The sequence below is a fragment of the Chiloscyllium punctatum genome, chromosome 17 (genome assembly GCF_047496795.1).
Source record: "Chiloscyllium punctatum isolate Juve2018m chromosome 17, sChiPun1.3, whole genome shotgun sequence".
Lineage (NCBI taxonomy): Eukaryota > Metazoa > Chordata > Chondrichthyes > Orectolobiformes > Hemiscylliidae > Chiloscyllium > Chiloscyllium punctatum.
This window is the reverse complement of record NC_092755.1, coordinates 59,894,093-59,919,375: the sequence shown is the minus strand read 5'-3', so window position 1 is coordinate 59,919,375 and position 25,283 is coordinate 59,894,093. Positions and strand designations below refer to the sequence as shown.

General features: G+C 43.1%; 1 protein-coding gene across 1 annotated transcript in view; it reads right to left on the bottom strand.

Moving 5' to 3' along the window:
• The window catches only part of kremen1 (kringle containing transmembrane protein 1), a 180,133-nt gene that overhangs the window by 79,545 nt on the left and 75,305 nt on the right, over nt 1–25,283 (bottom strand). Inside the window, exon 3 of the mRNA XM_072587279.1 lies at nt 6,206–6,297. Coding sequence (XP_072443380.1) covers nt 6,206–6,297 — 92 coding nt within the window. The remainder of the gene's footprint in view (nt 1–6,205; nt 6,298–25,283) is intronic.

The window sequence follows — 25,283 nt, the reverse complement described above, 5'->3', positions numbered from 1 at the left end:
AAGTTCAAGGTGAGAGGGGAAAGGTTTAAGGAAGACATATGTGGAAAGTTCTTTACACAGAGGGTGGTGGGTACCCAGAACGCATTGCTAGTGGAGGTGATAGAGGAGGGCATGACACAGTCATTTAAGATGTATCTAGACAGATACATGAATGGGCAGGGAACAGAGGGATACAGAACCACGAAAAATAGGTGACAGGTTTAGATAGAGGATCTGGATCGGTGCAGGCTTGGAGGGCCGAAGAGCCTGTGCTGTAAGTTTCTTTGTTCTTTGTTCTTGTTTGAGCAATGGTATCAAGGAATACATCACTGAGCTATCATTTAATTGAATGGAGAGCAGATTTGAAGAACTAATTGGCGGACTCTTGTTCCTATGCACGCCTACTTCAAAATTCAGGAAAAATAATCGGCCAAAGCTTCAATTGCCGAGAAACAGTTTTGAAAATGGGCCATAAGTCACTTAAACCAAGCCATTTGCTAAACATGCAATGGGAAAGTGAGTTCCTCATAAATTAGATTATGGGCAGAGCAATGGGGAAATTATACACAAAAGACCTACTGACTCTTACCCGAGTATGAGCCAGGATTTGACATAGAACTTAGAAAACAGTAGCAGGAGGAGGCCATTTAGCTCTTTGAGTCTGCTCCCTTATTCAATATGATCCTGGCAGATCAATCAACTCAGTACCCTGTTCCTATTGTCTCCCCATACCCTTTGATCCCTTTAGTCCTAAGAAATATATCTAAGTACTTCTTGAAGACATCCTAACCAATCCATCTCTGCTCATATGTCAGTCCTGCCATCTGTGGAATCAGTCTCATAAATCCTCATTGCACTCCCTCCATAGCCAGACTATCCATTCTAAGATAAGGAGACCAAACCTACACGCAATACTCCAGGTGTGGTCTCACCAAGGCCCTATACAATTACAGCTGAAAATGTGTTGCTGGAAAAGCGCAGCAGGTCAGGCAGCATCCAAGGAACAGGAGAATCGACGTTTCGGGAATAAGCCCTTCTTCAGGAATCAGGATTCCTGAAGAAGGGCTTATGCCCGAAACGTCGATTCTCCTGTTCCTTGGATGCTGCCTGACCTGCTGCGCTTTTCCAGCAACACATTTTCTGCTCTGATCTCCAGCATCTGCAGTCCTCACTTTCTCCTATACAATTACAGCCAGTCATCCCTGCTCCTGTACTCAAATCTTCTTGCTATGAAGACCGACATACCACCGCCTCCTTCAATGTCTGCTGTATCTGTGTGTATGGACAGATAATAATCTGCTTTCCCATGTTTGCTATCGAAGTAGATAACCTCACACTTATCCATATTATACTTCACTTGCCATGCATTTGCCTACTCACTCAACTTGTCCAAATGACATTAAAACATCTCTGCATCCTCCACACAGCTCACCTTCCCACCCAGCTTTGTGATGTGTGCATACCTGGAGACATTACATTTAGTTCCCTCACCTAAATCATTAGTACATATTGTGAATAGCTGGGGTCCAACACTGATCCCTGCAGCAATCCATTAGTCACTGGCTGCCACCTGGAACAAAACACGTTTATTCTTACTCTAATAGCCAATAACAATGAGCACCATCTACCGCCATTATGGTAGCAGGTTTAATAAATGACATTACACCAAGGATTGTACCTCAGAATTTTGAAGTGGCTTCAAGGGAGCCACAGAAAGCATACAAATTTCAAATACTTGAATAGAAGCTCAAGCTCAACACACACTAATGATCTGGGCAATTCATGGGCTTCAATGCAAATATCTCCTTCTCCATCTCAAAGCAAAACATGTTCTCATGATAATGCTGCCAGTGGCCGGGCACTTCCCACATGGGCTGTGGACATTTGGATTTGTCAGAAGGTATAATGTTCAAATATAAATAAGAGCAGTCAATATTTTGCAGGAGGGATCCGTCCACTTCTATTGTTTCCCCTGTTATTGGCCAAAGCAGAGTTTGTATTAATGGGTATTCTAATCATGATGTTGAGGTGTCAGTGTTGGACTGGGGTGGACAAAGTTAAAAAAAAAATCACACAATACCAGGTTTATAGTCCAACAGGATTTCCAAATAAACCTGTTGAACTATAACCTGGTGTGATGTGATTTTTAACTTAGTGTTCTAAAACATACTAAATTACTGAAAATACATTGGACAAAATCTGATGTCTCAGTAGTACACTAGTCAGTTTCCATTCATGACTGCTTTGATTCAACTTAAAGCAATCACGTCATCCTAAAGTAAAACAAAAACCAGAAAACATGAACTGGAAGTACAAGGAAGCTACAAAAAGTGTAGAAGATTACATTAGAGTACTTACAGTGTGGAAACAGGCCCTTCGGCCCAACAAGTCCACACCGACCCTCCGAAGAGCAACCCACCCACACCCTTTCTCCTACATTTACCCCTTCACCTAACACTACGGGCAATTTAGCATGGCCAATTCACCTAACCTGCACATCTTTGGACTGTGGGAGGAAACCGGAGCACCCGGAGGAAACCCACGCAGACACAGGGAGAATGTGCAAACTCCACACAGACAGTTGCCTGAGGCGGGAATTGAACCCGGGTCTCTGACGCTGTGAAGCAGCAGAATACCAAGTTAAAAATCACACAACACCAGAAAGTGTTAAAGAGTGAGCATCATCACTCTATCAGAAGATTCTCAAGATGCTCTACATACAATCAATCACTTTTGTGATTGAGTGAATGTTGCTACAAAATCAAATGTGGGACTCATTCTATAGATTGCAACAACTCCCCAAAAGCAATGAGATTAACGACTTGCTTTTTTGGGGGGTGTTGCGTGTCATCCTGTATTCTGAACTCAAACCCCTCGAGCTATGACATTAGGAAGCATGATCAAAGACTAAACCACAACCCTTGGGATCTAATGCATAGCAATCACAATTCGCACATATGCAGGACATCTTTCTTTCAAAGAAAAAATAGGCAAAGTGGTGAGCAGTCACTGCCAGGAATTAATAAGAAGCAACTTCATGTCAATCTGGAGAAGCAGGCCACTGAGAATGGAGGGCAAGTAACAATGTACCCTCCTTTAACTTTTCTTTTGTGTCTTTATATTGTTCACTGAGTGAGAGAGTGGAAGGATTTGCAGACTGTTTAACAGACTGACAGACTGCAATTATCTCTATAACAGGGAGGTTATATAGGAAAGGGGTGGGGAGCGTGGAGATGTAGTGTGATGGTGTAATTACTCAAACAAACTGGATGCTCGGTGCCCACCAGGTATGAAGGCAGTATTCCGTGTTGATTCCCCAATTCCCGGCGTGGAGTTTAAACCTCACACCTTCTGACTGGGATATTACCATTAATCCAGTTATCAAGTGGCAAAGGCCAGGAGTAGGCTTCTCAATTGCAGTCTCACACATTGCCAAGCACATGGACAACAGTGGTTCAAGAAGGCAGCTCAATATCTCTTTCTCAAGGCTATTCGCGAAGGGTAATAAATGCTGACCTAACCAGCAACGCCCACATCCCATGGACAAATTAAAAAAACTTGAAAGAACTGACAACTAGAAAGGAAAACACATTATAGGTTGGGGCTGGGGGAGTGCCAGTTGCAATCAGGAGGTTATTAAGCATTGGAATCCTGTTCATGATTAAGTTTGTTATTAGCTCAACACACCAACCCTCCAATCTACCACTTAGCAGTTTAATTATACCCTAAGAAACCAGGTGGAAACACAGCAATACAATTTAATATCTTCGGTTAAATGAAAAAGTTAGCTGCTTGCGAACCACTTTTTCGACATTTGAATTTGGGGAATAGAATTAAAACATATACATACTTTTACAATAACACGCATCAAAAAATGGTAGTTGCAAAGATTGAACCAATTACCCATGAGCCCTATGCCAAAAATAATCACTCTGAAATAAATGAGATACAGAGCACAGTTGAATAACAAAATAATACATTTGAAGTAGAACAACGCTGTACTCATGAATTAAAGGTCACTTTATCTTCTACAATGTTATCTGAATAATCCTTCAAAAGCAAATTGATTCTTAACCTATTTTAATGGATCCTGGATGTGCTCCAGCAGGGAAGGGCCATTCACAGTTGCCCATAACTCACGATGTTTCCATCCATTGACTTTATTGCTAGATGCTATGGGACTGCACAGCAGAGTTTTCCTGAGATTTGCTCTCTCGAAGAGCTGAAAGAATCCGGCTGCACAGGCAAACCAGTTTGTATACTCGAAGCAGCTATGCAGTCACAGTGACTGTGTCTGAATTATGAACTTGTCAGTGCAAATATCATCATATATTAGCTGCACAGAGCAGACAAACACAAAGGTAGATCTCCCTCTGCTAATGTGTGGGGTGGCTCTGGAAATTTGCTTCTTTTAAAAGAACCAGACAGTAGCTTTATGAACATTGTCAACAATTTTCATATTCAATTTTCATATTTACAATGTTGTTGAACAGTTCAATTTCCAATACCTGCAAAAAAGTAAGCAAAACTCTTTCTATTGATTCTGTGTTGCAATGTTATGGTAACATTTCCCTTTGTTCGTGACACCACTAATTAGTTATTTTTGATCTCCACAAGCTACTTTTGTTGTAATGCAGCTGCTCGGAGGTAAGTGTGTGAACCCTAGTTTTTTTTGCTCTCAGTTTTCCTCCCTGCCTTCTGGGGAAAGACTCTGCCTTTGATCCCTGTGAATAATATTCAGTGAGATCCCACACCCTTTAGGAAACTGGGTATAAACCCAACTGGAGTCAGCCCACCGAATTGCAATCTGAACTTCAGCAGTTTGCCTTGGAAGTTTTCTTTCTTCACCTTAGTGTTGTCGTCATGTCAGCAGGGATTTAGATCCTCAGATGTTTCTGTTGGTCTGAGCACTGGATTGCGACATGGCTCAAGGAAAACATTGTTAGAAGAAGTTGGATTATGTTCCGAGTTGAGGAAAAACCAAATGCAAGATACTGCACTGCAGAATTATGTGAAGATTTGTAACGAGAAGCTCATCGGCTGGAGAAGTTGGTTGAGCAGAGGACTACGATTTATCTAACCCGATTGGCTGCAAATGTGTCATAATCCTGCTTTGACACAATAAGATTAAACTTTGAATTTAGAGGTCACTGGTGTGGAATAAGCTTCCTGCTTTCCTCCCTTCTATATGAAAAGCATTAACTCAAACTGGTGCATTCCACTGGCCAGATGTGAGGCTATGTGACTGCGATCTTAATTAACTATCACACTCTGTGGTTCTGGCCATACTAGGGATATAGGATCTTGAAATTTATCATGAAGCATATAAGTGCCTTACCCAGATGGCCATTTTCAATGAGTGTCAGCAGATGGCTTGGCTTCAGAAGTGCCAAAACCAAGCTGTATTTTGTCCTCAACTGAGGTTCCTCACATTTGCTAACTAGGAAAGATTTCCTGCCTGAATCACTGGGACCTCAACTAGTAGTCACTCTCCCAATTTCTCCCTCAACTGAGGATTGGAATTGTAACATAAACTGGAATTGAACCTGATACTGAGATGATCTGCACTGATATTTCCACTCTGGCCAATTCTCGGACCGTGTGGGCCATCAGAGGAATTGCAAAGTGAAATCTCTGCACTTATTCACCAAGACATGTTCAACTGCACATGCCAAACTAGCATTTCAAAAAACAAGGGCAGTAGGCACATCAGGACACCAGAATTTCCAAGCTATCTTCCAAGTCACACATGATCCTGACTTGGAAATATACTTCCATTCCTTCACTGTCGCTGAGCCCAAGTTCTGGAACTTGTTGTCCAATTTTGTGGGAGCACCTTCACCACGTGGACTGTTCCAGTTCAAAAAGGTAGCTTCCCGCCAACTTCTCCAGGGCAACTAACAATGCTGGCCTTGCCAGCAGCACCCAATTCCTCTAAATAAATGATAAACATTTCAAAATGTAGCTCAAAGTAACTTGTTAATGCAACAACACAAGATGCTTCACTCATAGCTGCAAGGGTGAGAGATAAAGCTACAACATTGTAATCCTAATTCTATATCCATATTCTTTGTCTGGGTGGTCTCTCTGCTCAATTATAAAATCATAGATTTACTCCTAAACTGCCCTTGCACACGAGTAGCTACACTACGAAAGCACATTTCTACACACAACAAGGATGGAGAGATGACCCAATGAGTGCCCATTAAATGTGTCTCCTACTCACTGTGACATGTTGGTATGTCGCAGTATTTCCAATACACTCCATCTTCATACTCAGCAACGTAACACCATGGTCTCACATCATTGTCTGGATTCCTGGAGAGGCAAGAGACTATCCATTAGGCTACTTCATGGTCAATCACTTAATTTTACTGTCATTATCGAGATTGTGGATTCCTTATACAGAACAGTTTTGAGGACCACCTGTCAGTTTTAACGAGTCACCATTCTGTTATTAGAATCGTAGAATCCCTACAGCAGGCCAATCGGCCCATCGAGTCCACTCTGACCCTTTATTGGGGTGTATACCTGTGTTTCTGGAGAAATAAGAGGCAGCAGAATGCCTCATGGGTGACCCTGCAGCTAAAAAGCTGAAACATCAGAAGAAAGCCAGCAATGAATATGGAGACGTCACTGACAGTGTAGAGCCTGATGAAGCTATGAGACACCTTCTGTATCACAGGCTGCAAATATTGCCTGTCAACATGAACCTGGTGCAAGGGAAAGATAAGCACAAATTGTTCTCAAAGAGCACAGATAAGTTGGTGCATCAAAGCCCTTTGAGATTACTTCTTGAAGGTTACATTTAAAGAGGATCCCTTTGATTAACAGTTTCCTTCGCATTTGTGTTAAGTGCTCAGTAATTAAACGGGGACAAATCCTGGAAGTTGCTGCTTGATTAAACATTTTCTGTCTCAGTGCCAAACTGATACCCCTGACCACTGCTGAGTTTGAAATAGCATGCCAAGAGCGTGCCCCATTTTCTTCACCTCTTTTCCTGAAGGCAGTGATCAGTGCCAGGGTGTCGGTGCCTAGTCATTTGTTCCCTTACCTGAACAAAATTCTCTTTTGTGCCATGATAATATATTGTTGCTGAGAAAGGGCCTGTCAGTGCTGGGAGTCTCAAATCTAGTATTGTGCCAATTATAGTCACAAACAACAATGTGGGAATGGGAGGTGTACAGTATTCCCAGCTCAGTAAAGCAAAAAAAAGCACTGTTGCTTTAAACAAATAGCAAAGGGAGTGTCAGAAAAAGGCACAGAGATAAAAGGAGTCAGAAGACGAAAAAAAATGTCGCAGTAAAGAAAGTTCTCAGAAAAACAGCATTTGTCATAAAAGTGTCAGAATCCTGCTTGGTGAACGCACAAGAAGCACAGAGACAGAGTGAACACAGTTAACAGGAAAGATGATGGTGCCAGGAATAAAGCACTAATTAACACAGCTACTGACAGCTCCTGTGAGTTGGGTCCAAAATATCTTTTGGAGTAATTAGATTAAATGACTGTCTAATGGTCCCTGAAATAAAGCATATTTTAAACCCACCACATTTTTAAAATTAGAATAATGTTTTCTTTGGCAGTGGACAGGATGTCTTTATTTTAAATAAAATACTCTGGAACTGTTCCATTTGGTGGAACAAGTTTCTGGCTCATGCAGGGGATAGCGGCTCAGTGGAAGAGCACATCAGTCCTGTCTGACAATGTCTCCAAATCCTCAGGAGCAGAACAAATGGTGCAGGAAGACATTTCCTCAGTGATTGTTGAATTTGAGAGTCATTGAGCATTATAGCCCAGAAACAGATCCTTCGGTCCTACTGGTCAATGCTGACCATAATCCCAAACTGAACTACTCCCATCTGCCTGTGCTTCACTCCAAACATTTCTTCTTCATCTACTCATCTAAATGCCTCTTAAATATTGTAACTGTACCCACATCCACCACTTCCTCTGGAAGTTCATTCCACACATGAACCACTAGTGATCCTTTGAGCTGAAAGGCACGTACAGAAAGGGAGTTCACAATATGCTCCCACATTTACACATATGACACACAGATGTTACACATGTCAATGGGAACCTGAGTAACACATCTGAGGGGTGGTCAGCCTCCATGATCTGCCCCAATACTAGCCACTTTTAATGGTTGGTTATGATCATTCTGCTTTAGATGGTACTGATAGACTCTGGATCCTCTCTCCAGCTGTTATAGTCATTGAGAACTCTACCTGGGTCCTGTTATATGTTGCTGCAATGCCAACTCATGCCAGCTTGTAGCTGGATCTGTTTTCTATCACCCTCCTCTTTTTTTGACTGGATCTACGTGGTTCACATTGTGGAGAAAATCACTAGACAGTATTAATGAGGAGCGACTCCTGTCTGAAACAAGACAGAGTCATAGAGTCAAACAGCACAGAAACAGACCCTTCAGTCCAATTAGTTCATGTTGACCATAAGTCCAAAGTAAACTAGTCCCACCTGGCTGCACTTGGCCCATATCCCTCCAAATCTTTGTTATTCATGTGCTTAACTAAATGTCTTTTAAATGTTGTAACAGTAGCCACATCCACCACTGCCTCTGGAAGTTCATTTCACACACGAACAACTCTGTGTAAAAAAAAAAATTGCCTCTCAATTCTTTTTAAAATCTTTCTCCTCTCACCTTATAAACATGCCCCTCATGTCTTGAAATCCCCCATCCTAAGGAAAAGATATCTACCATTCACCATATTTATACCCTTTATTAACTGATAAACCTCTATAAGGTCACCTCTCAAACTCCTAGCCCCCTAGTGAAAGAAGTCTCAGCCTATCCAGCCTCTCCTTATAACTCAAACCCGCAATTTTTCAGATGCAGATAATTGCATGATAACAATCAGGTACAAGTTACATTAATTAGTGAAATATTGTGCCTAAAGCTATTGGCAACCTATGTACATGTCTTTTCTCCACAAGGTCCATGTTCTGCCTTTGCCCATCTAAGCCCTTGTGACATCATCAGGTTGGCATAGAGCTAACATTAACCATTTCAGAACAATTCTCTTATATAACATTTCCCACAAGTCTTTTCCCCGGAGTTAACATTTTTACATTCATCTACACAATTAGTTTGCCACCAATCCATCTCTCTACAAGTCTCTGACTTCATAAATGCAAATGCAATGGTGATGTCACAATTCTTCCAGAATGTATTCTCTTCAGACTCATAAATTTGGTGGGACTTAAGCTTGAGGATTGTTGACATGGTTTCTACACTTGACTCTGAATGATCTGCAAAAGTTTTTCTACAATGGGGAATCTTTTGGATGTCCTTCACTGAGCATGTTGTTTCTGCTGAATCAGATAGTCAGTTGATTACCTTGTCTAGAGGACCCATAATCTTCTGAATTTCTTGCACAGATTAGATTAGGTTCCCTACAGTATAGAAACAGACCGTTTGGCCCAACAAATCCTGACCGACCCTTGGAATTGTTCCCTGTTGGATCAGTTAGTTGACTAGAAACTCATATGCAGACCATCTTCAATCCGTGTAAGAAAATCCTTATTCTCAATCTGTTGTTACATCTGCATTCAAGTATGTCAACTATTTACTCCAACTTGTAGATGATTTTGAAGTTCTTCATGTGCTCTCTGTGGTTGTCTTTCTGGTGAATTCAATATCTTCAGTCATCCTATTTGAGGATGGCTGCTGATTTATCTCTGTCACAGGCACTGATAATTGCTTTTTGGGAGATAAAAAAAATTCAAATATTCCTCTTGAAGTTTTGTTGCTTCATCATCTTACAGCAAATTTAAATCTGCACTTTGTTCGTCATGCTATGTTGGTATCCAAACAAGATTAATCAATGAGCTCAAGTGAGTTATACTGCTTATTCCCATTGTCCTTGCCTGTATCTTCTCACAAAATTTGCTAGTTTCTGTTACCTGCATTTCCCCCAGTGATGACAGAAATGGAAAACATTTCTGTCAGCCCTAAGTAGAAACAGATTTCCATTCTGTGGATAAGATAAAAAGATTCTCTTGTGCTAACATCTGTGATCTCAATGAAATCTGTCTTCTTTTTGAACTCCATAATGAAGACAAATGAAATATTCACTTGTGGCCCTTGACTGGCTGTGCAAGAACTATCTGGATATACTGAGTATACCCTGATCTCTCTTTGCCAGTTGGCTGCCCATTGTAACTATTTGAAAAATACGTCAAGAATTTTGATGTCAAGACATGTGTGTATGCTCACGAATGAGGTTCCTTGATTACAAAATATGCACACACTCCCCACTACCTTACACCCTTTGTATTGCACTGTTGCTTGGAGTATAGTTTTAATCTTAAGAGCTGTTCCACATGGACCATGTAGTTTCATCTCTGTCAGTTGAAACATCTGTTTCTTCAGCCATGTAATTCTGATAAGACAGTGATATACTTGCCCTTACATCAAGATTAAAATTAATGACATGTCCATTTACATAAACCGGATCTGTCAAACCCAAGTTAACTGAATTACCAATTTCCCCTGGGAATGCCGTTGGGTGTCTTCTCTAAAGCTGGTGGCTCTACTACATTAACAACTTTACAGAAATAGCCAGTTGACTTTCTGCTGCCCCAGAATGATTCTATATCTGTACATTTCCTGGAATTGACTTACAGTTTTTTCAACATTCTTTTATTAATTGTGAAGAGACTGGTTCTGCCTGTGAGGCTTCGTTATTCCTACTGCTTGGCCTATTTTTTGTGTTAGCTTGTCATATGTGTCATCAAGGCCTTCATAACATATAAACTGAATGGTTTTTGTTGCTCTCTGGTGATAATGTTGTCCTTCTTCTTTCAGTTTTTTCTATGATACATTCTCCTCTCTGTTACCAGCACAATCTGAATACCTTTTTTTGCAAAATCAAATTTTCTTTGGATCATAATAAAGCTGACAATGACTCATCAGTAATTCCAACTACAATTATGTACCTTAACAGAACTCTGATTTCAAGTTGCAGCTGTCCAAACGTCTGTTGAGATCATTCATGAAATTATCAATGGATTGTCCTAATTTTTTTTTGGTTGCTCACAGATTATTTATCAAAAATGTAAATAACTTCATCCAAAATATCTCTACCTCCTTTCATATTTTACTGAGCTGAAACATCATTGGCTGAAGGTCCAATTGAAAGCCATACAAACGTTATTTGCTTATCTTGGAACCAATTGAAACCAATTTCGTTACTTGAGAACTGTTTTCTTTAAGATGACCAATCCTACATTCTATGTGTCCCATCTTTGAAATTTTATCTGCCAAGAAATACTATTTGTCCTTCCATTTCTTCCTCCTGTACTTCTTACTTTAAAGCATATTAAATCAGTAGTATCTTGATATTGCTTTACTCTCCTTTACCAGTAGATTCCTATTTCTGTGATCTAGTAATGCTGTTTTATTTTCCTTTTCTTAAAAGCTTTTAAACTCTGCAATACAGCAATGCTGCATCTCTGTAGTGCTTACCGGGGTTTCCCCATATTTCTGCAGTCAAATGAAACGTTACTGGCTTTTCTGCCAGTAAATGGATGATTTCCCACCTTTTGTGGCCGAATTAGCAATGCCTCCCCCTTTGCCCAACATTTTTGCATAATAACTGGCACCTGCAGCCTTAACAACTTCTTCCTGAATGATCTGTAGTTTAAATTATGGACCCCACACTATTATTGCAGCCTCAATTGTTTTGCTATGTTCTTCTGTTAGATTCTGTCTATTTAGGGCTCTGGATTAGAGTGGTGCTGGAAAAGCACAGCAGGTCAGGCAGCATCCGAGGAGCAGGAAAATCAACGTTTCGGGCAAAAGCCCTTCATCAGGAATAGGCTATTATTCCTGATGAAGGACTTTTGCCCGAAACATTGATTTTCCTGCTCCTCGGATGCTGCCTGACCTGCTGTGCTTTTCCAGCACCACTCTAATCCAGACTCTGGTTTCCAGCATCTGCAGTCCGTGTTTTTACCTATCTAGGACTCTGCCTGTTCCCTTTTATCACCATAATTCTGGCTCCATGCTGTTAATATTGCTGCAATATCAGTGTAAATTACTTACATCGCCTTCGATTTTCCTTCTTGATGGCATCCATTCACTATGGGGACAATGCTTGTTGTGAGCTGTAAGGATCCCTTTTAAAATTCCAGCCTTCTCACCCTATTCAGCGCTGTTGACTTAAAGTTTTCCATTCATCCAGCAGGATGTTTTGACCCATCGATTGACCTCCGAGGCTGAACCGTGAAACCGGACTGCTCCTTCAGAGACTTGCTTCCCTGTGGAATCTGTATTTGCCCCGGTGTGACTACTTGGTCTGCAGTAAAAATGTTTTACTGTTTTGAGCTGTGTCCATCTTGTTAGTCTTTCCAAGAATTTGACTGCAGGCTGTTTGACAGCTCAGTAGCTGCAGCTGCTGACTCTCTATATGGGTAGCCCTTCAAGTTGTAATATCACTAAAGCACAAAATGTCCAGTTCTGCTCCTGGGTTCATTAAAACTTCCTGTTCCTGGATCCACAAGAATTCTTATTATTGTTACGTTTGGTATTAGCAATGATGCTCACGACTTGTCTGAGAGAGAGAGAGAGATTTTTGTTGTTGAACCCCTTCCCAAGCACAACCTATGACTCCAGCTGAAGGGCAGAATTAAATGCAACATGTCACTTTGTGCGTGGTTGTATTAAATTTGATGCAGCGTTGAGTGTCACAGCAAGTCAGTGGCAACGTGAGGAAACTGTGCTGAGATAGAACATAGCTAAGTTTCACAATATAAAAAGGAGTGCACAAATCACCACCCAATATGATGATGTTGTATGGACTCAGACAGGAGAACAACTTTAAATATTGAAGGAGTAAGGCCAAATATCCAAGTCTCCCTCATAAACTCATTGACAGTGTTTAACGTACCAGTGTAATTTGTGCCTAGCTGCTACGATGCAGTATACTATATTTTGTTTTAGGCTCATCAGACTAGCAAGAGGTTTACCTCCCGCACACCAGATCTAAAAAAGGGCAGCAAATTAACAAGTTGGAAGCTACACCATGACCATCTGTGGTAAAGGTTTGTTTCATATCGACAAATAGTTTATAGCCATCTTTTTCTTTTTTTTTAATGTTCATTCAGGGGATGTGGTCTTTGCTGGCTGCACCATTTTATTGTGCATATATTACACATTACGAGTGAAGGCATTTGGTGAGCTGCCTTTAAGTGTGACTGTAGTTCATTTAGTGTATGTAGACCCATAGGGAGGGAGTTTCAGGGTTTTGACTCAGCAACAGTGAAGGAACTGTGAGATATTTCAGAATTAGGATGGTGAGAGGCTTGGAGGAAAACTTTCAGGTGGTGGTGTTCTCATGCATCTGCTTCCTTTTCGATGGAAGAGGTCATGGGTTTTGAAGATGCTGTCTAGTGTGCTTTGCTGAATTTCAGCAGTGCATCATGCAGATTGTATACCCTGCTACTACTGAGTCAGGAATGATTGTTTGTGGATGTGGTGCCAACCAAGCAATGTCAATGGGTGCTTTGTTGGAGCTGCACTCAGCCAGGAAAGTTGGGAGTATTCTCTCACACTCCTAACCTGTGTCACTGACCTGGTAATCTGTGACAACATGCATCTGGATCCCATCAAAGCAGATGGTGAAGTTTGAATTCAATAAAATCCAAAATGTAGAAAAAGCTGTTTGGTAATCATACAGCCATTATTAATTCTCCTAAAGTGTTTCTCTAATGACCTGTAGGGAAGGAAATTTGCCATCCTCACCCAGTCTGGCGTCCAAAGCAATGTGATTGACTCTTAAATGTCCTCGGTAGTGGTCCAGCAAGTTCAAGGGCAATGAGGGATGGGCAGAAAAAGCTGGCCTTATCAGCAATGTGCATGTTTCGTGAAGCAATTAAAGAAAATTGGCAAATGAGAGAAGTGGCATTCTACGGATTTGTACAATGGCCTCAGCTCTTCATCACATTTATCAAAGGTGTGGATAGAAGAAAAGTGAGTTGTGTCTTGGAGCCTGAAGCTGACACTTCATTGGGAAGGAAAATCGTGTAGCTGGCAACGAGAGGTTCAAAGGGACAAAAAAGTTCAATTTGGAGAACAGCAAGATCTTCCTCTTTGAATTCAAGGAACATAAACTGGAGTAAAGTTCTAAGTTCAAGGAGAAACTGGAAACTTCAGAAGATTAAAGAGAATTGGGTGTACATTTACATATCTCACTAAAAACTAATAAACAGGTGCAGAAAGCAATCAAAAGGGTGAATGGAAGATTGGCCCTTACCTCAAGAGGGTTAGAATTTAAAGAGAGGAAAGTTATGTTTCAATTGTATAGGGTCTTGGTCAGACTCCACCTGGAGTTCTGGACACTTCTTTTCACAAAAGGGGACATTAGTATTGGAGGAGTCTCAGTGTAGATTCAGCAGTGTGACACAGAGACTTAAAAGGATCATATACAGGGGAACATTATATAAAGCTGGCAAATATTTCCTTGAGTATAAAAGATTGAGAGATGATTTAATTGGATTGCTGAGATTGGTAGAAATATTTTAATAGATGAAGTGAAATGCTTCACCGGGAGAGAAAAGAGTTTTAAGAAGTTCTTCTATGACTTACAGAAGTAATCAGGAATGGATTCAAGAGATCACAATGAGTGGGAGACAAATTGCCCACCTAATGTTTGACCATCTTCCAGCTTCAATAACTGAACAGTTGTCTCCATCATTACAGAATGATAGCAAACAAAATTCTGAACTGGAGCAAGTCTGGTGCTTGTACCAAGAATGAACAGGATCCCATCTGCCCACTCAAGGAATGATATCAGTGAGCACAGATCCACACAACAGAAAATAAGACACTGCAGCCAGAGACTCATAAAACTTCCCTTTCACTACCTGAGAAGAGATAACTGGAGACCAGAAGAGAGATTCAAACGCCTTCCCATTTCCCAAAAACTCACACTTATTGACAGGAGATTAGAAATCTATTTTCTGAAAGTTCGAACTTTCTTTTGATAACATCCTGCTCTTGATGGTAAGCACATGCCTCATTTAGAATGAGCACTCCCAATGGATGGATAACTTAGAGCCTGGCGCTGGTGACTTGAAAATGGACCTTCCTGACCTCAGGTCAGTGCCGGGGGTTGGAGGTGGGCTGTGCGAGTTGGGAAGCATCAAGGTGGAAAGCTTCCTGATTAAAAAACAAGGTTTGGAAAGACTCAAGGGAAGTGTGCTGTTTGCAACCAATTTTCTGAAACCACTGCACTGCAAATTATGAGCTGAGTAGGAACTTGATGCATATATAATTTAAACGGATTAGGCTCGTCACTTTTTAATTATAGTTGAGATGTATAAAATTATGAGGGACATAGGCAGGTTGGACATGAATATATCTATTCCCTTGATGGAGGGGTCAGTGACTAGAGTCTTAGGGGTACAGCAGTTAGAGATGTGAGGAAAAACATTTTCACCCAGAGGTCGATGGAAATCTGGAGCTCACTGCCTGTAAGGGTGGGTGAGGTGGAAACCCTCATATCATTTAAAAAGTATTTAGATGTGCACAAGGCATACAAGGCTATGGGCCGAATGTTAAAATCTTGGATTAGAAAACGTGGATGGTTGCTTTTGGCTGTCACGGACACGATGAGACGAAGGACCTTTATCTGTTACGAAGCTTTCCAAGACTCCTAACTGAACAAAGAGGAGGATGGCAGCAATTCTAAACGTCTGGCATAAGGCATCACCACCCATTGCCCAAACTGAAAAAGCAGACAAGTGAAAGAGTAGTGCAGGAGCCAGCCCTGCCTGATGGCTGCTCAGGTGTAAATGGTGCTGTTGGGAATGGTGACGATAGGGCTGACTCTCTTTGCTACTCCATGACTCCGTGCACAGTGCCACACCGACTGCCAAGGAGACAGAAGCTGTTAATTGGCCATTGTTGTCATTAGCTAAGCTTGTCCCATGCCACTCTGCAGCTGCAGGTGTCCTAGAATGGGAGGGACAGCTTTGAGTCCAACTCTCTTTCTGACTTGGATCCTACGAAGACAATGTTGGCTTTGACATGATTGTCAACATTTAAAATTCTGGATTAGTGGTGCTGGAAGAGCACAGCAGTTCAGACAGCATCCAAGGAGCTTCGAAATCGACATTTTGGACAAAAGCCCTTCATCAGGAATAAAGGCAGTGAGCCTGAAGCGTGGAGAGATAAGCTAGAGGAGGGTGGGAGTGGGGAGAAAGTAGCATAGAGTACAATGGGTGAGTGGGGGAGGGGATGAAGGTGATAGGTCAGGGAGGAGAGGGTGGAGTGGATAGGTGGAAAAGGAGATAGGCAGGTAGGACAAGTCCGGACAAGTCATGGGGACAGTGCTGAGCTGGAAGTTTGGAACTAGGGTGATTTGGGGGAAGGGAAAATGAAGAAACTGTTGAAGTCCACATTGATGCCCTGGGGTTGAAGTGTTCCGAGGCAGAAGATGAGGCGTTCTTCCTCCCGGCGTCTGGTGGCGAGGGAGCGGCGGTGAAGGAGGCCCAGGACCTCCATGTCCTCGGCAGAGTGGGAGGGGGAGTTGAAATGTTGGGCCACAGGGCAGTGTGGTTGATTGGTGCGGGTGTCCCTGAGATGTTCCATGCAGCGCTCTGCTAGGAGGCGCCCAGTTTCCCCAATGTAGAGGGGACCGCATCGGGAGCAACGGATACAATAAATGATATTAGTGGATGTGCAGGTAAAACTTTGATGGATGTGGAAGGCTCCTTTAGGGCCTTGGATAGAGGTGAGGGAGGAGGTGTGGGCACAGATTTTACAGTTCCTGCAGTGGCAGGGGATGGGACAGTGGGTTGTAGGGGGTCATGGACCTGATCAAGTAGTCACGGAGGGAATGGTCTTTGTGGAAGGCGGAAAGGGGTGGGGAGGGAAGTATATCCCTGGTGGTGGGGTCTGTTTGGAGGTGGCGGAAATGTCGGCAGATGATTTGGTTTATGCGAAGGTTGGTAGGGTGGACGGTGAGCACCAGGGGCGTTCTGTCCTTGTTACGGTTGGAGGGATGGGGTCTGAGGGCGGAGGTGCGGGATGTGGACGAGATGCGTTGGAGGGAATCTTTAACCACGTGGGAAGGGAAATTGCGGTCTCTAAAGAAGGAGGCCATCTGGTGTGTTCTGTGGTGGAACTGGTCCTCCTGGGAGCAGATACAGCGGAGGTGGAGGAATTGGGAATTGGGATTTTTGCAAGAGGTAGGGTTGGAAGAGGTGCAATCCAGGTAGCTGTGGGAGTCTGTAGGTTTGTAAAAACTGTCAGTGTCAAGTTGGTCGTCATTAATGGAGATGGAGAGGTCCAGGAAGGGGAGGGAGGTGTCAGAGATGGTCCAGGTAAATTTAAGGTCAGGGTGGAATGTGTTGGTGAAGTTGATGAATTGCTCAACCTCCTCACGGGACCACTTGGTGGTGCCAATGCAGTCATCAATGTAGCGGAGGAAGAGGTGGGGAGTGGTGCCGGTGTAATTACAGAAGATTAACTGCTCTACGTAGCCAACAAAGAGACAGGCATAGCTGGGCCCCTTTTGTGTGCCCATGGCTACCCCTTTGGTCTGGAGGAAGTGGGAGGATTCGAAGGAGAAATTGTTAAGGGTGAGGACCAGTTCGGCCAAACGAATGAGAATGTTGGTGGAAGGGTACTGTTGGGGACGTCTGGAGAGGAAAAAACGGAGGGCTTGGAGGCCCTGGTCATGGCGGATGGAGGTGTAGATGGATTGGATATCCATGGTGAAGATGAGGCATTGGGGGCCGGGGAAACGGAAGTCTTGGAGGAGGTGGAAGATGTGGGTGGTGTCTCAAATGTATGTGGGGAGTTCCTGGACTAGGGGGGATAGGACAGTGTTGAGCTAGGTAGAGATGAGTTCAGTGGGGCAGGAGCATGCTGAGACAATGGGTCGGCCAGGGTGGTCAGGCTTGTAGATCTTGGGAAGGAGGTAGAACCGGGCAGTGCGGGGTTCCCGGACTATGAGGTTGGAAGCTGTGGGTGGGAGATCTCCTGAGGTGATGAGGTTCTGTATGGTCTGGGAGGTGATGGTTTGGTGATGGGGGATGGGGTCATGGTCGAGGGGACAGTAGGAAGAGGTGTCCTCGAGTTGGCGTTTGGCTTCTACGGTGTAGAGGTTAGTGCACCAGACTACCACTGCGCCCCCTTTATCCGCTGGCTTGATGGTGAGGTTGGGATTGGAGCAGAGGGATTGGAGGGCTGCGCGTTGTGAGGGTGAGAGGTTGGAGTGGGGGAGGGGGGTAGACAGGTTGAGGCGGTTAATGTCCCGGCAGCAGTTGGAAATGAAGAGGTCAAGGGCAGGTAATAGGCCAGCGCGGGGTGTCCAGGTGGATGCAGTGTGTTGGAGGTGGGCGAAGGGGTCCTCGGAAGGTGGGCGGGAGTCCTGATTGTGAAAGTAAGCTCGGAGGCGGAGGCGACGGAAGAATTGTTCGACGTCACGGTGTGTATTAAATTCATTGATGCGTGGACGGAGGGGGATGAAGGTGAGTCCTTTGCTGAGGACTGATTGTTTGTCCTCAGTGAGGGAGAGGTCTGGAGGGATGGTGAAAACTCGCAGGGCTGGGAGCTGGGATCTGGTGTGGGTGTAGAGCTAGGAGTGGGGTGGAACCTGTAACTGGAGTGGGTGTGGTGGTGTGGGGAATAGGGGTGGAGTCATGAGCGGGGTAATGTTCCCCTCGGGGTTCTGGGGGTTGGGGATAGTGACAGTAGGGTCTGTGGGGGGCGTGTCAGCAGAATGCAGGTGAGTGGCGCTGGTGGGGGCGGAAGTGGTGGTGACCACGGCAGTAGGGGTGGTGGAAGTCACTGAGCGTGTGGCATGAGCGATGATATGAGGGGCGGAAGCATTTAAAATTTGTCAGATCCAAAATCCTACCATCTAGCCTTTGACCCATCACCTCAACCACCAGGACAATTACACCCCCAGCCCATATCCAGCTCCAGTCCCACCTTTGAGTCCCTCATCCCCAGTAACACCATTACTCTCTGTCCATTGTCCACTTTGTCCATTTCTCCCAATACAGCCTTATCCTGTCTGCATTAGTTTTAGAACATGCAGACATGAACAGATTTGATGCACAATCAGTTTCGCTATTCATTGTCAGATCTGTCTGGACTGCATAAAGCATTATCAAGTCCTAATCTTGTCTGGTATCACTGCTCATTATTTAAGGATAATCCTGAAATGCAAAAACAACCCTTTGTTTCTTTGTTCTACCACAAGCTGTCTTAAATCCGTCTTCATTGTCTCTTCCACCCTTGTCTCTGTTAACAAATTGCAAGAAGCTCATTAATCTCTTTGTCACCAAAACCCAAGCTATCCTATCAGCTTTCTCTGTCGTGTCCCTCCCTCTCCAGGTTCACGAGACCAAACATCCTCAAAGATTGCAAACTACTCTCACTTCTTTCTCTCGTTTGCTCCTGATTCACCCCATGTCCATTCTGAGCTCATTTTATCCATTAGACACACCTCTTGTTCAACACCCAACTTTCTCTCCTGGTTGCCATGTTAGCCAATAATGTTGACAGTTGTCTCTTACTGGGTACTTTATCTCTCTTTTACAAATCTGCCACTATCACCCATCTCCCCAATAAAATACCACTTTGATCCTTCTGCGCTGCCCCAGTTCCAACCTTCCTTTCCTCTCCTCAGTCCCTGCTTTGTCTCCTCCAAATGCCAACCTTTCCCAGTGCTCCATGTTCGGATTCCTTCAATTGTGCTTCTACCAGTCACTGTAATGAGGTCATACTAGAGTTGTCAAAAGAGGCATGTCTGTCTTCATACTAGTGAACAGGAATCTTCATCAAATATTTACACTAGATACTTCAGTAGGTAGGAGGAAGCATTCTTGGAACCATACCAATTCAATCCTCGTTCCAAACATGTCTGAACATCAGCAGATACCACTATTGTATGCCATTCATTAACATAATAGAGTGTAATCATTATTTTACACAAACAGTCCTTTTCAAAGTTACAAATGACATTCTCTGCAAATGTAACAAAGATAAACTATCCCTGTCCCTTACTATTGGTCTCTGATATAGTTGGCTACACCATTTTCCTCCAGTACTCCAGCTGGTGGGACTGATCTCTATTCCATTCTTAGTTGTCTAATCAGAGCCAGAGATCCGGTCACAATGGTTCCTGTTATATTAGGTGTCTCGAGGATCTGTCCTTGGCTCTGTCCTGTTTCTCATCTTCATGCTGCCCTTCAATAACATCATCTGAGAAAAACAGGGGCAGTTTCCACATGTACATAGTGGTGAGGTCAGACTTGGTTTTCTATCTCTCTTGATCTCAATCCTGTTACACAGGATCTTCCTCCAACTGCAAAGGCCAAAGCTACTAGTTTTAGTCCCTGCAAAAACCTCTGCTCCCCTGTCACTAACACCATCTCTCTCCCTTTGGTAATGGTCTGAGACTGATCCAGGCTGTTTGCAGTCTGGGAATAATGTCTCATCCGAAGCAGAGTTCGGGATCACATATCTGTGCCACAATAAAGACTGGCTGATTTCCAGCTCTGTTATATTGCCTGTCTCCACCCTATCTCAGCAGTTGGAATTTTCATTTGTGCTTTGGTTACTCTGGACTCAACCTTTGTAACTCACTCCAATCCAATATTCAAATGCTGTTAGCTCATCCAAAATGGAATTGTCCATGGTTTGAATTGCACTGCGTGCTGTTATACAGTCACAGAGATGTATAGCTTTGAAACAGACCCTTCGGACAACTCATCTCCACTGACCAGATATCCTAAATTTATCTTTGCCAGTATTTGGTCATATCCTTCTCAATCCTTCCAGATGCCTTTTAAATGTTGCAATTGTACCAGCCTCCACTGCGTCCTATGGCAGCTCATTCCATGCATGCACCACCCTCTGTGTGAAAATATTGCCCCTTAGATCCCTTTTAAATCATTCCCCTCTCAACTTAAACCTATGCCCTCTAGTTTTGGACCTCACTACCCTGGGGAAAAGGCCTTATTCACCCTATTTATGCCCCTCATGATTTTATAAACCTCTATAAGATCTCCCCTCAGCCTCAGACACTCCAGAGAAAGTAGCCCCAGCCTATTCAGCCTCTCTGCAAACCCTCCAGCCCTGGTAACATCCTTGTAAGTCTTTTCTAAATCCTTTCAAATGTCACAACATCCTTCCTATAGCAGGGAGACCAGAACTGTTTACCCATAAACCTTGTGCTCACTGACCTACACTGACATCCGAGGAAGCAATACCTTTATTTAAAAATTCTCATCCATCCATGGCCTCCATATGCAGTCTCAAGCTGGATTTCACAGAGTTGGGTAGGCCCACTGTTTGATCAGGAGCACATACAGTGATCAACACATTGTCAGGGACAGTGAAGGCTCAGTTGTTCTTGAGGGTGGCCAATTGACAGTCTGTTGAATTTACCAACTACTCATTGCGGACGCTCATGTCATTGCTGTTCCCACTTCCGAGAATATGTCATTGTGATGGGAAGAGGTCAGGCTTCCCTCATGATGCCACTTTTCCTCTTGGTGCCTCACAAACTGGCTTCTGAGAACTGGTAAAATTCAGCTTCAATGTCTGTAAGCTCCTCCAGCCTTACAATCTTGCCAGATATCTGTATTGATTGAATTGTGGGCCCCAGAAACATTCAGTATTTTAATTGCTTCATCAGCGGCAGCCATGCCTTTAGCTGTCAAACCTTAAATTCTGGAATTTCTCTCTTAAACCTCTCACTCTCTATCTCTCTCTCTATTTTTCAATCCCTCTGTGAGATGTTTCTTAAAACCTAATTTCTTTTGGCCGTCTGCCATTAGCCGTCTGCCTCGATGCCAAAGTTTGCTTGTACTGCTCCTTAGTACCCTTAAAGAGTTGCAGAATCTCTACAGTGTGTAAGCAGTCCACTTGACCCATCAAGTCCACCCTGACCCTCCGAAGAGTATTACACTCAGACCCACTCCCTCTGCATTTCCCACAGTTAATCCACTTAGCTGCACACCCCTGGACACTATGGGCAAGTTAGTATAGCCAATCCACCTAACCTGCACATCTTTGGACTGTGGGAGGAAACTACAGCATCAGAGGAAACACATGGAGACACAGGGAGAATGTGCAAAGTCAACACAGACAGTCGTCTGAGGGTGGAATTGAACCTGGGTCTCTGGCATTGTGAGGCAGCCAAGCTAACCACTGAGCCACCGTCCTTTTCCAAACTATTGTTTTGAACTTTCCTGCACAGAGGAATTAGGTATTGCCAATCTTCTATGTAGTGCCACCGAAAGTAAGATTTGGCTATTCAGAAGGGACATTGCCATTAGCTAAACACTAACACATTTCAATGTTTCTGCACTTCTTTGGAAATAAGAATCTCTGCTTGCACTTACTGTCTGACAAAGGGAGTCAAGTGGCAACGTGAGGATGGGGTTGATGTGGTTGTTGGTAGCGGCCATGGGGTATAGTTCTGTAACTGTAGTAATGTCTGGCTTGCCTGGTATCCCTCCATCAGACATCCCCAATTACACGTGAGGAAGTGCAACTGACCCTCAGTGAGGCACAGGGAATGAGCACAAAGTGAGGATAACTGGCAACATGGCGAAGCAAGAAAAAGGTGAAGTAACAGTGGAAATATGTTTACTTGACATTACTACACCTTTTAACTTCCTATTTCCTGGTTAAACAGGTAATAGGCACAAACTGACATTTTTTATTAAAATGTCAGTTTAACTTTAAAAATAAATAATTTTGGATATATAAATATTTTCTTTTCCACTGTGAAGTATCTCTTGAGTGTTACACAACTTCTCAACAACTTGGCTGGGACTTAGCCAGTGCTTTCAGAATTCCTGATAACACCATTATGATTGATAGGAGCTTCTATTAAGGAAGAAACATTGCCAACATCCATTAAATCAAATCAAAACAGCAAATCTCAGTCAACCTTCCTCAGCGACAGTGAAATGGCTGCAAAACACAGCTGAACCCAGTTGGATTGAAGATATAAGCAGCCTGAAGAAAATCAAAGCAAGCTATTTTACTGAATCAAGTGACTCTCAATTGGATGGTTTTATATTAGGGGAAATATCTGCTGTAAAACTAACATTAGGCAGCTGGAAAGTATGTGTTTAAATTTAAAGGATCTAATTTAAAAGATCAGACGGGTGCTTTAATCAGTTTGTGATCCCTTACTTTAACATCAGCCACACAGGGATATTTATCATAAGCTGAGTAGGTGGAACAGAAAGCAGTGTGGGTCAGTTCTGTGGTGTCTCTTTTTATCCATAGAATGGCTGTGATCTTATTCAACACTTCACAACCAAACCACCAAGTCCATTTTGTCTACTTTGTCTCGACTAAAGATGTATCCAATCTGGTTACACTGTTGGATCATTATAGGTCACTTCCTGTAATGTGGAATCATTGTAAAGTTAAGTTCATTACAGCTTGGTTACTAAGTAGATGGTTTCCTTAACTGGCATTCAGGTCCATCACTTTATATCACACTTAAAATTCACAACATATTTTTCTGTTTAATAGTAACTATGGCATGTCACATTCTAGTTCCTGGAAGATATTTTATATAGGGTTCAATTTCAAACCAACTTTATGACAGAAGCCAACAACTGTTTCATGCCTCGGTCCTGCTGATCAGCATCTGTGACAATCTCCTCTATAAAGAGTTAGTCATAATAAATAGTACACGTGACAGTTAAAATGACAGTAGAGTAAGTGCTTTTATTTATTTCATGAGATGTGCGTGTCACTAGGATGGCCAATATAAATTACTTATATTTGTGGATGTGGTGACAATCAAGTGAGCTGCTTTGTTCTGAATGGTATCGAGCTTCTTGAGTGTTGTTGGAACTGCACTCATTCAGGCAAGTCAGGAGGATTCCACCGCACTCCTGACTTGTGCCTTGGAGATGATGGATAGGGAGTAAGAAGGTCCCTAGCCTCTGAACTGTTCTTATAACAATATTTTGTGTAGTTGATCCACTTGAGTATCTGATCGGGGTAATCCCAGAATATTGATGGTTGTGGATTTAGTAATGGTAACACTATTGTATGGCAAGCAGCCATGGTTAGATTCTCTCTTGTTGAAAGGGGTAATTGCCTGACACTTGTGTGGGATAAATGTTACTTGCTGTGTCGCAGCCCAAGCCAGAATACTGTCAAGGCTTTGCTGCATATGTGCATGGACTGTTTCAGCATCGGAGGAGTTGTGAATGGTACTGAACCTTGTGCACTGAACATCCTCACCTCTCGCCTTATGGTGCTGGCAAGGGGAATGATGAAGCAATTGAAGGTGGTTGGATACACTGATCTGAGGTCCTCCTGCAGTTATGTCCTGGGAATGGGTCTCAACGCACAACCACCTTTCTTTGCATATGGTATGGCTTCAAGCAGTACTGAGTTATCCTCCTGATTTAAACCAGTCCTGAATTATCACCCCGATTTCAACCAGTACTGGGTTATCCTCCTGATTTCAACCAGTACTGGGTTATCCTCCTGATTTCAACCAGTACTGAGTTATCCTCCTGACTTGAACCAGTACTGGGTTATTCTCTTGATTTCAACCAATACTGAGTTATCCTCCTGATTTCCTTTGAGAGCGCACATGGTCAAATACTACCTAGAAGTCAAAGAGCATCACTCCAATCTTTGACTGTTTTGATCATGTTTGGACCAAGGCTGTACTGAGGTTAGAAGCTGAGTGGCACTCAGTAAACTGAGCCTTGGTGAACAGGCCATTGCTGTGTTAATGCAGCTTGCTGGCACTGTTGACTATCCCCTTCCATCACTTTTCTGAAGATCAAGAGTAGGGAGAGTGAACAATAATTGGCCAGAGTGAATATTGCTTGCTTTATTTTAGTAGAAAACATCTGGGCTATTTTCCTTGTTGTGGGGTTGCTGTCACTGTTGTAGCTGTACTGCAACAGCCTTGGTTAGGGATAGGGCAGCCCCAATAGGCAAAAGTCTTCAGTACTACTGCTGGACGCTGTCAGGTCCATCGTCAATTGTACTCCATACTTTCATTGACTTTTTAATCTCACACAGAATCAAATTGGTTTAGGACTGGCACCTGCAATGCTGAGGACCTTTGGAGGAGGACAAGATGGATGACCTACTTGGCACATTTGGTTGAAAATGGTTACACACGGTTTGCTTTGTCTCGTGCCCTGACGCACTGTGCTGTCCCATCATTGAGGATAAGGGATCTTTTGTTAAAGTATAAACATCTCCTCAAATTACTAACAGCAGCATAATTGGTTGAAAACAATGGGTCATGAAACTATGTTGA